This window comes from Marmota flaviventris, chromosome 3 (genome assembly GCF_047511675.1).
Source record: "Marmota flaviventris isolate mMarFla1 chromosome 3, mMarFla1.hap1, whole genome shotgun sequence".
Taxonomy (NCBI): Eukaryota; Metazoa; Chordata; class Mammalia; order Rodentia; family Sciuridae; genus Marmota; species Marmota flaviventris.
In genome coordinates, this window is record NC_092500.1 from 94,178,986 (window position 1) to 94,191,493 (window position 12,508).

Sequence of the window (12,508 nt, forward strand, 5' to 3'; positions counted from 1 at the left end):
ATGAAACTGAGAGTTTCTGATGAAACTCAGAGGTCAATTTCCACCCCACATCCTTCAAAAATTGTCATTGCTAGTAGGATCCTGAATAAGAGAACAAGTCCTACAGCAGTTCTGACTCATGTAGAACGTGATCTTTGGCAGCAAGTGTAAGGTTCTTAGGGCAGAGTTGGAAAATTTGTTTAACTGATGCTGGATTTTTTTTTCTTTTTAAAAAATGCGCACTACAGAATTGCTCCTCAGAGTGAATCTCTGGGACTATACTCAGAATCCCTAGGGTGTCTATATTTCACTTCTTGGTAGATAGATAAAATCAGTTTAGCTATCTAATATGAACACTGCCCAAATCCAAGTCTCTGAATCCAACTTTTTATGCCTGCATACTCAATCAATCATCTGTGCCTACTTTGATATCTCACTATTACCTCAAACTCCTAATGGTAAAACTGAATCTGGCAGCCTCCCCTTCTCATAAATCAATTCTATCTTCCATGACTCCTGATTCTCTTATGAACATAGACATTCTTTCAGTTGTCTAAGTGAAAAATGTTGAGGCTTGCCTCTTACTTCTCAGTACCAGAGAGCATGTCTGCTAATGATTCTTGTCATATCTTCTGTTATCTATTTTTAAAAATATATTGCATGTCCAAGCTCTTGTCATCACAAGCATTGATTGTTAGAGTCCTTTCTCCCTCCTCCCTACTGCTAATCTGTTCTTTCTTCCTTTTGTCAGTGATAGCAAAAAGCAGCTTATGATGCCGCTGGCTCATGTTAATCCTGTCTGTGCATGTCTACAGTGTCATATCTAAATGCACCACATTTTAAAGATTTACTTAAATTGGTTGCATGTCACCTAGTCATTAGTTTTATCACCAAACTACCCCACAAGTGCTGCCCCCTGTTAAAGTTACTCTTCTCATTGAACTTGACATGAGCAATGTTCTTGCTCTCACATGATTTCTCTTTATTCTCTTTATTCAGCTCATTCTGAGGTCAAGAAAAAGTCTTAGCTTCTCCCCAAAGGCTTTCTGATGACTTTGTCTCTTGATGACTTATCCCTTCAGGGATTTTCTGTTGGCTTAATTGTCAACTATTTGATCTGAGTGAAGTCCCAATCCTACTAGATCCTAATAGATTATTCATGTTTTATAAATTAATCTGTCTTCATCTTGAACTAGCCATCTGTAGGTACTCAATGTATCTTATTTATTGACCAATTTAAAACACGAGCCAGGATTTATTTACTAGAAAATTCAGGATTCCAGCATACGTAACTCAGACATACTGTGGTTGAATTTTTATGTTCTCTACCTTTTCTTAAGCTGATCATGTTGATAAAATATTCATATTTCAGTTGTGGAGTCAAGGACTATTGTGAATTATAAAAAGAACTCTCTGTGGTCTAAGGAAGAGGGCATAGTTACTAGAATAGGGATTTCTTTTGATTTGACTGAGAATGTGAGTCCAGGTGATCAACAGAATCCTTAGGAAAATCTCCAAATGATCTGGGACTTCTAACAGCCAGGTGGCAAATTTTTCTTTTCAGGCAAAATATGGAGACAAGCGATTATTCCAAGGTCATGGCACCCATCATCACTGTATTCTTTCCCCAACTACATAGGCATGTGAGCTCTGTAGGTCAACGAGTAACATATCCAAGTCATTGGCTTGTGCACTATTTACTCTCTTTGTGATAGGTGTATTCTTTAAATTAACCAGGCAGAAATTTAACTCTGGTATCCTAAAGGAAATAAAGTTATTACAGATTTCATTAGTGAGGGTATAATATGATTAAATTTGACTACTTGAGACAATATTTTTCCCAGAGAGTGTATTAAAATGCAAAATCTGTGTTGTACAACATAGCCATTAGCCATGCATAGAGACTGAGCACTTGAAATCTGGCCAGTCAAAAATAAAAGGTGCTGGGCTGGGGATGTGGCTCAAGTGGTAGCGTGCTTGCCTGGCATGCACGGGGCTCTGGGTTTGATCCTCAGCACCACATAAAAATAAAAAATAAAATAAAGATGTGTGTTCACCAAAAACTAACAAATAAATATTAAAAAAAAATTCTCTCTCTGAAAAAAAAATAAATAAAAATACAAGATGTTATGAATGTGAAGTACAAATTGGATTTTGAAGTTTAAGCATGAAAAAAGAAAATATAAATGATTCTTTATATTGATGCTATTTTGTGTAGTCTTGGTTAAATAGAATATATTAAATTCAATTCACTTGTTTTCTTTTTACTATTTTTTAATGTGTGTACTAGGAAATTAAAAATCACATAGGAGACTCTCATCATATTCCAATTGGACAGTACTGGGTTAGAGTATTCCTTCCTATTTGCTAGAGCAGAAGTCTAGAAATTCTTGGCAGAAGCTGCTTAGAGGACCCCTCCTTGTTGTTCATCTCTTCCCAAGAAAAGACAATGTCAGCTTAGGCCCACAGCCTTGATGGTTTATGGGATTCAAGTTCTCATTCTCAGGCACAGGACTAAAAGGATTTAATGTTTAAATTTGTTCAGGCAACTGTACCTGATAAGGGGTATAGTGACATGCAGAAACTTTTGGGCTGGTCTCTATCTGCATCATGGGAGAGATTGAATATCCCCAAACTTCATAGGTTGAAACCTCACAATAACTATATTTGGAGACAGGGCCTTTCAAGAAGTTAATAAGTTAAAATGAAGCCATTAGGTTGGGCCTAATCCAATTTGACTAATGTCCTTATGAGAAGAGGAAATTTGGTCAAACAGATGCCAGGATGCATGCATACAAAGAAAAGACCATGTGAGGACAGGCCAAGGAGAGATACCTTAAGAGAAAGTGAATTTGCTGACAACTTGATCTTGGAATTTCAGCCTCCATAACTGTGAGTAAATCCACAGTTATCAAATGAACAAGTGAATTTAATTTAATATATTCTATTTAACCAAAACCACACAAAGTAGCATCAATAGAAAGAATCATTAATATTTTTTTTTTTTCATGCCAGGCGAGCGCACTACCGCTTGAGCCACATCCCCAGCCCCAGCACCTTTTATTTTTGACTGACCAGATTTCAAGTGCTCAGTCCCTATGCATGGCTAATGGCTGTGTTGTAAAACACAGATTTTTCATTTCTGCTTTTTTAAATTATTATTAGTTACACATGACAGTACAATGATCTTGACAATTCATACATTTGAATCAAATGGGGTATAATTTCTTATTTTTCTGATTGTACAGGTTGCAGAATCACATTGGTCATACAGTCTGTTGTTTAAACAACAGTCTGTGGTATTTTGTTATGGCAGTCTTAGCCACCCAATATAGTTTCTTATTATAAAAAATATCAATTACATTCTATCTCATAAAACAGAAGTATAAAAAGACCCCAACAATACTATGAAGAGCAAATGAGATGTATGGCATTGTACACACATTTTATATAGGGTCAGGTAGATATTAGTTAGAGATCATCTCCTAGGTATCATTTTATATCTTGCTCAGTGACATTTTACATCTTAACTTCTTTAATATTCCATATTCTAAATATTCCATATTATTTGCTTAAAATAATCCACAATATTGATGAGTGTTGCATACATGGTAAAGGGAATAAATATGCTGTTTTTACAAAATACAACAAAGATATAGGTTTTCTTGCTTTTAGATATTCTAAAAGCTTTCTAACATTGCTGGTGATATATTCAACTATTTGGTTCTCCCTTTCCTTTTCTTTGCTCCCATTCAATGCCTCTCTGGATTTGGGTTGGGAATCTAGTCTAATTTTAAAAGAGAGTCAAGTACCATGCACAGAACATGAGCAGAATGAAAGGCTGTAATACAATCTCTACCATTTAATTTAGATTGGATTATGAGAGGCTCAAGTTGTTGCCTTGGGTCTCTAGGGAGTGAAAGTGACCTTCTGTGAAGTATGAGCTGGTGTCATCCTTATTCTGTGCTTTAGCAAAAAAAATCTCTTCTTTTTCTTGGGAATTCCAAAGGAAACAGATGTAATGGATTTACTGTACCTTGGAACAGAGTGTAATGTACTTATTGTCTAAAATCTATCTGCTAGTTATTAGTGTTTCTTATATTAATGTGACTCATTGATGTAACCACCTAGCAAATGATGTTTATGAGGTCATAATTATTTCCATAAGGACCAGTAGTTTCTCTGTTTACATTTTAAACCTCTAAGCTTGATAAGTCACAGTACAAATGTGTGACATTGGTAATAAGAGGAAGTCAGTAGAAAAGCACTGTAAAAATCATCTTAACCTGTGATCAGCATGACCAAAATCTATTTTCAATCTTTAGCCTCACTGAGAGAAAATTTCTAGAATCTTCTGCATGTATACAGATATGAATTGGAAGTCTTTAAATGCTATATTATAGTCAGCCTTTTAAATTTTTATTTTTCTCAACTCAAGCAGTTCTAAGGTAAGCAGCACAGGTTATGTAACTAATATTCAATTTGGCCAAAGAGAACATCTGCAATGTAGGTAGTGAAAGCTGCATAACTTAAGTTCAAGTCACTGAAAAAAAAAAAAATCTGCAAAAGAAAACACTGTTAGAAGGGAAAAAAACAAACAAGAAGTCAAGAAATTATTCATGGTGAATTAAGATGTACATGCAGTAAAATTAAGAAGAGGAATATTTATATCAAACAATGGTAGCCTTTGTCAAACTTGAAGTTTATTAGGTCTTTTCTCATTAACTTAGGGAGATTCTTTTCCTAAATTCATTTAATTAGTCATTTGAATATTTTTAAATAATATTGGGAAATGTAAAAAAACATTCAGGCAAATATTTAGCACCTAAAAAATGCATTAAATTACCTTTAGTTCCTTTTCATATACAAAACATACGATTTTCCTCAGGAATTAGAAATATATCGCTGCCATTAATTTTAAATATATTTTTATGGTCTAATTTAATGACAGCAAATGTCACATCCCCTTCTATGAGTCATTGGGTGGGTTTATAGTTTTAGCAACTCAAGTAACTTCTAGAGATTAGGGAGAAAAAGTTCTCATTAATATTAGTTTCAAAACAAAATATCTGACTTCTTCCATTTTTAGATCCTAGGAATGAATGAAAAAAATATCTTTTTCTTTTCTTTTTTTTTTACCTAGCATTTTATTTGGTTAAATTTATGTATCACAAAATTTTTAGACAAAGATCACTACCTACTTTCACTGTTTCATTAACTTGGTTGCCTTTATTTGAAATCAGGTTGAATGAAATTCTAAGACTTGGAATATAAAGATATTCTAGTCCAGATTTCCATTTTATAGGTAGGTGACATAAATCTAGAGGGCCTGAGTCACTTTTCTAATGTAACATAATGTGAGAATGAGAACTGATATCTAAAACCTCCATAAAAATAAACCTTCTAAAAATACGAGTATTTTCCATTCATTTCCTTATTGGGGTAACAAGGTCTCCTGAAATGTTACGATATCCAGAAGACTAACTTTTTCAGGATGGATACTTGCTGAGTATTCAAGTGTGAGATTTCACAGACATTGCTGTACAAGTCCGACATCCAGATTCTTCCAATATATTGAAGAGAATAAGATACTTGCAAAATATGTAGTCACTGCTTGGTGGTCAGAAGAAATGCTTTTAAAAAAGTGCTGACGCTATGTGGCAGGGCTGTGGGCAGTTGGCAGTGACTCAGAGGATTTCAGTGGGAAATGGGGAGAGATGTGTTGAGGACAGGTATTGGTGAGTCTCAAGCCCAGTGCAGAGCAGTGACATACCTATCACTGAAATCTAAACTAGAAAGCAATATATGTGTGACTGCTGGTCATAAAGGTCTATACAAGAAGAATTGTGGAACCATTATGATATCCTACAAACCTAAAGAACATGTATGATTATCTCCTAAGAAGTCAGTCAGAAGAGACTTTCACAGTTGCCATCATCACCCACCCTTTTGACTACCCCATCAGTGCCCACATCTCTATCTTTCATTGTCTTACTGAAGATTCACCCCCAACCCTCCGCTCCTCTCCTGGCTGCCATCTCCTCTGGCCCAATCAGGGACATCATTTAAAGTCTCACTTCTAATTATCCTGAATCATTGATTTTCCCCCCCTGCTCTATAGAATCATTCTGATTAGCTTACAGTCAAGCTTTTTCCATTCCGTTGAAGAAGAAAAAGAAAAGAAAAAAAAAAAAAACCAACAAAAATTCATAAATTCTTTATTATTCAGCTTCTGCTCACTTCCTCTTTTTTCCTTTATAATAAAATTTCTCAAAAGTTTTTCTATTCCAGCTGTCTTCAGCTTTTCTCTTTGCATTCTCTTTGAGCTCCTTCAAATTGGATACTTTTGCTCACTGCTCCACCCAAATGCCTTTTCTCAAAATCTGCAGTGACTTCTAGGTTGGTTGCTCAGATCAGTGTTCAGTTCTCATTCTTCATCTTACCTGACTTATCTGCAGATTTCCCTGTACCATCAAGGCTCCTTCTTTGCCTGGCTCCTATGATATCGCACTTTTCTTGGCTCCTTCTTGCTTCTCTGTCTAGTCATCCTCTTTTGCTGGTTTTTCCTTGTCACTTTTACTTCTTAATGTTGAAGTGTCTTGGAGCTTAGTCCGTGGATAGAATTCTTTTTTCTTTCTTCATTCCTAATAACCTGCTCAAGTCTGTTTCTTGACTACTCTTAAATTTATTTCCATACATGAAGTCCCCACTGAACCAAACTCCTTAATCTAACAGCCTGTTCAGTGCAGTATCTCTTCTGTAATGTTTAACAGACACTTGGGACTGCTGACCAATCAGAGGCTGAACTTAACAATCTTTCCTCCAGATCACTTTGTCCTGTAATCTTCAACTCAATAAATTGCACCTCTGTCCTTTCAATTGCTCAGATCCTAGGTTTGGTGTCTTATCACTAATTCGGAGACAACATCTAAGTTCATCAGTAGTTTCTCTCAGCTCTTTCACAATACATTTTTTTATGTGACCACTTTTCATTGCTACCAACATGATGCAAGCAATTTCTTGTATGGATAGATATCAATGGTCTCTTGACTTTGAAGAACTATATAACCGATCATAAAAGTCCAACCTGAATGGAACCACTGTATAAACCAGTGCTATCACTCCTTGGTATTTATCCTGAAGAATTAAAGTCAGCATACTATAGTGCTACATGCATACGCAGGTTTATAGCAGCACAATTCACAATAGCCAAATTATCAAACTAGCTTAGGTGTCTGGCAATGACTGACTAGATAAAGAAAATGTGGGATATATACACATTGGAGTTTTATTCATCCTTAAAGAAAAATTAAATGATGTGATTTGAAGGTAAGTGAATAGTACTTGAAAATATTATGTTAAACAAAATAAATTGCACTTAGAAAGTCAAGGGTACTGTGTTTTCTCTTACATGTGGAGGCTGAGAGAAAAATGGGGGGTTGGGGAAGTGGGGAGAATCTCATGAAAATAGAAGGGAGGCCAGTAGAGTAGAGAGTAAGGGGGTTAGGGGGAGGGAAGGGAAAGGTACTGGAGAATAAAATTGGCCAAATTGTACTGTTATATTGTGTGTATGTTTGGATATGTAACAACAAATCGTGCTATTCTGCCTAATTATAATGAACCCAATGTGTCCAACTTGGATCATCTGGGGAAGGAGGGGATTTCTAAGAAGATTGTTAGATTTTAACTGATCCATAAGAGGTGCAAACTTGTATTGCCTAAGGCAATACAGATGTGTGGTCATCTTACCTAACTGGTCTTGTACTTTTGCTCTTAGCCCTAAACAGTTCCTACCAGGATCCTACTGTGAAATGTGTCAGTGTTGTGACTCCTCTGTTAACCCATCCCATGGAGCATCCTCTCACTCAGGAAAATGCTCTTCAATGACCCCACACTGTCTGCTCCCTTGTTACCTCTCTGGCCCGCCATCTACTACTTTCCCCTTTGTTGAATCTACTCTAGCCTTCTTGATTATTCTTTGAAATTACCAGGCTCACTGATGCTTCCAAGACTCTTTACCTGTGACTCCTTCTGCTCACCTGATAACCTCCTACTTAACTCTTTGCTTCATCCCCTCACCTTCAGGTTTGGACTCAAACATCACAGTCACAGTGACACTTACTCCACCCACAACAAATATCGCACTTACCCCTCAGCACTCACTGCCTTTGCTTCTTCTTCTTCTTTTTTTTCCCCACAAAACATCACTGTTCAACATCCATGTAGCTATATTTATCATCCCTTTTTTTGTATTAGAACAGGCCAAAAATTTTTGTTATTTGTGTATACTCAGAACCCAGAATAGTGTGTGGCACATAGTAAAAGCAGACTAAATGTTTGGTGGGTGATAAAATGAATGAATGCGTTTGTAAAAAGTACATGACTTTATTGTTGTGTGTGTGTGTGTGTGTGTGCAAGGGGGGGGAGACTGGTATGTGTGTATAACGGGGATGTATATATAATGAATGCTACAGATATGCACACTTTGTTTCCTTTCCTTCGATTTTTCTTCCCATCCATTCATTCATTCGTCCATTTTTTAATCTTCTTTCTCTCTGTGCTATTTGACACCATTTATTCATATTCTCAACTTCCTTGGCTCTTTTTGTGTGTGTATGGGGGGAGAGAATAAGAAAAAAAAACATTAGTTATATACTAGGAGAGGATTCCAGGAAAGGGTGGCTAGGGAGTGGTACTTCAGACTTCAGTAAGGTATGACTCACACACTTAACCCACTCCTTTCTAAAACCAAGGACTGCGTATACTCAAGCAACTATTTCAAAAATTGTAAACTGCATGGCTTCAACAAAATGATAAACAAATGTTCTTAAGAGGGAATGAGACCACAAGTACAACAGGCTGGTCAGAAAACCCAGTTTATTAAACTCCATAATTATTTGCAATCTACTGAAGAAAGAGAGGACAAGGGATCCAATACTTCCCAAATTCTAAACATCTCAAAGTGTTTCTGTTTTTCTGTTTTTCCCCTTGTCTGTGGCCAAATGATGTTTTAAAGATTTCTAATCTATTCAAAAATTTTCATGACTGAGATTCAGAAAATCAAGCTAATGTTGTCCTAATGTCCAAATTATAAAAAGGGAACAGAAAACCACAGAGCGGGTGTGGGGATCCTCCCTTGTTTGTTACATGTGTTATGAAGGAAATGAAGGTTTTAGAGAAAACCCAATTCAGGAACAAATATGCAGAAAACAGATAAAAAGAATTGATCCTGTGTCCAGACCCAGGTCTGCCAGGGGTAGAGTGAGTGGGTCCAGCCTTCCTAGGCTCTGTTGTGCTGCAAGGCAGCACAGCACCCAGCCATCCCCAAACCCTCTCCAAGCACTGGCGGTACAGGATTCCTGTCCTGACTCTGCCTGCACAAGTCTGTGGGCAGGAAAAAGCAGAAGTTTCACAATGGTGGTATGCAAATCCTGTCTTTGGGTTTTTTCTTTCCTCACTGGCTAGTCTTTCCCAGTGTCTCTTGCTGGCTTCTCCTGGGCTCAATCTGTAAGTGCTGAAGTGTTTCTTGTAGGCTAGATCCAGGGCTTCTCTGCTCATCTGTTTCATCTTATTACTTGGTGACCTCATCTTAGATGCCCCCAAATGATCTTTCCAGCCTAGAAATTCTCCTCAATTTCCAGACACATCTATCAATAATCTCTTTATTTAACCTCTGCTCTTTGATGTCCCACAGTTACCACAAATTTATATCCAAAGAAAAATCCTTGATTCTTACTTTACCCCAAATTTACTGTTCCTTTAGTTTTTCAAGACTTTTCCATCTTAATGAATTGTACCACCATCCACCCTAGTTGCTCAAGAGCCACGCCTAGAAGTCAGTGTCAATTTCTTTCTCTCACTTCCCATCTCTGTCCCAACAAAAGGTTGACACAACCTTCAAAATAGCTCCACAATTCTGTCCACTTCTCTTCATCTCCATTATAACCACTTTAGTCAAGGTTTCCATCATTTCTCATGGGACTTATTTGGATTAGAATGTTATTTTTTGAACTGGGACAAATAACCCTTTATTGGTTGTTGACTCAACCATCCTTTCTCCCTTAAGCTACCAGAGGGATTGTTTCAAATGTAAGTCAGATTTTTTAAATCCTCTAAATGTCCCATGGCTCTAAATGTAAAATTCTACCTCAATGCTTTCAAAATCCTGTACAATCTGGTCTCTGCCTATCCCCTCCACATAGCACACTTCCCCAACCTTCTGTGGATGATCCTCTTTGGTTATTCAGACCTCAGCTTTGATGGCTCTCTCAAAGAAATCTTTAACCACACAGTGACTGTACCACAGTGCCCTGCTTTAATGCTCTGTGAAACACTTATCATTTTCCTTTTACTAGATCATAAGTTATTTGTGGACATTTCTGTGAAAGAAAGCTTTGGGTTCATTGCTACAAGTAGTTTGACATTTCACCAGTGCTTGCAAGGCTGTCAATATATATTTGTTAGATGAATTAATAAGTGAATGTTCTATTAGCACAGAGCTGTCTTGTAAATGTCCAACATTTACCATTCTTGTTTCTTTTCCTTTCTTCTTCCTCCTATTTTTAAGGTTGGAAAACTGATTCTCTGATATAAACTTCCTAAGTCCTCCTAAAGTTGGCCCAAAGTTCTAGTTGGATTCTCCAAGACTTGGAGATATGACTGGTTATTGGTTGAAAACATAGTCATGTGCAGACCAGTGGTTTCTTCCAACACGACAGGTCTTAGGTACAGATTTCATTTTTAACATTTGTGTTGACATCCAAAGGGACTGGTCATCACATACCACCATAGCACCATGAAACTGCAGGCATTCAGAAATTCCCTGTGGGAGGACTGGCTCAACATTCTGTAAATAGCACCACTGATGGTATGTGTCTTAATGTGGATGTTTGCTGTTGACATTATAATTGAAAATTCTTGGCAATTATTTTGAGAAAGGGCTCTTTACCTTTGCACATGTCATCTTGGATTAACTTATGTTATACAATAGTCATCGGTAGTTTAATTTCTTTCCACAGAGGTAAATCCTGCCTCCTATGATAGACATAGCATAAAGAGACCTCTGTCAGAGAAGCTGGAATGCTGGTTAACCCAGCTAGTTTTGGTCCAAGCTTTAACAAGAGCATTCTGATTGAAATGAAAATCTGTGTGTCAAAATTGTATTTTCCTGTAAAGTAGAATTAATATGACTTTTGTGAACACCAAAATGAACACTGTGAAGAAACAAAATGGTATGAAGTTTTGTGAAACAAAAAATAACTTCTATTCAGTTATTTTAAAAGCACAATGCTATTTCACTTCTATCAAAGATGAAATTATTTTGGTTAAATATTAGCTACTACTTTCAACCTTGAAGTCTACTATTTCAATTCAATTCAGTAATATATATTGAGCAGCTCTAGGTGGCAAGGCATTGTGTTATGGAAAATTGTGAGAGCTAGGGGCTTGGGATGTGGCTCAGCGGTAGAGTGCTCACCTAGCACATGCGAGACCCTGGGTTCGATTCTCTGTACCACATAAAAATAAATAAAATAAAGGTATTGTGTCCAATTTAAAAATTGGGAAAGCTAATAAAATACAATAACATGATTAGTAATGAAAAATAGAATGTTTTATCAAAAGGATAAAAAGTTAGATTATTTAGTTGCCATGAAAAAAAAAGGCATATTATGTATAAATTGTCTTTCAGGGAAGAACAAGATAGAGACAATATTCCATCTGCTATTAAGATATTAATAAAGGAAAGCTTTTTTATTTCATAGAAATAATTTATCTAGGAACTTGCCTTTTACTCTTGAAAAGTTTAAAGGAAATTTACCAGTTGGCTTAGACAGTCCTATGTATCAGGCAAACATGGAAGCTCAAGACCTCATGATGTTTGAGAAAGCATCTTGATTTTCAACTTACACTCCCAATGAAGACATAATTGTACTAGTTATAACTTCTCCCCATATTCTCAGGGCTCCATAAGTCATTTGTAATGTCACAATATCATCAGAATGACAGAGAAGCCTATACTAAGTCCAATGAAAATGTTATTTTGGTAAGCACACTCTGAATTTGAATTGCAAAGGAGATTGATTATACAAATTAATTGGAGAAAGAATCCAGGACCTTAAACACACAGCTACATGTAATAATAATGCTTGGGAAAAGAAAGACACTGAGGACATGAGTGAAATCTTCAAGTAGTTCTGGTTACCTGGAAATGATTTTTGAACTGACCTTTAAATTCATGGGAGACACAATCTGAAATAGGAAGGTAAGCTTTTGTCTTAATAAGTAGATGATGCCATGTTGGAAGTTGGTATTCTCTAAAATTCAAGCATGGGCCACCAGAGAAGAAGAATAGATTACCTGCAGTGTACAACCCTATACTTGATTCCCAAAGTGAGAAGCACTGTCCCCTTGAATGTGTTTGGAAACATGCAGGAATGTTTTGTGTAGTCAGAATACAGGGACTTGACAAATATTGGCTGTCCACAATGAGCAAGAGGATTTCAAATAAAAAACTGTCCCATCTCCTATA

At 36.6% G+C, this 12,508-nt stretch overlaps 1 protein-coding gene across 1 annotated transcript in view; it reads right to left on the bottom strand.

The window, feature by feature from the left end:
* Window positions 1-8,468: 8,468 nt before the first annotated feature.
* LOC139705088 (receptor-type tyrosine-protein phosphatase O-like) overlaps window positions 8,469-12,508 on the bottom strand; it is a 55,648-nt gene continuing 51,608 nt past the window's right edge. The window contains exon 13 of the mRNA XM_071609293.1: window positions 8,469-8,580. Within this exon, the coding sequence (XP_071465394.1) occupies window positions 8,558-8,580 (23 nt within the window). The 3' untranslated portion in view covers window positions 8,469-8,557. The remainder of the gene's footprint in view (window positions 8,581-12,508) is intronic.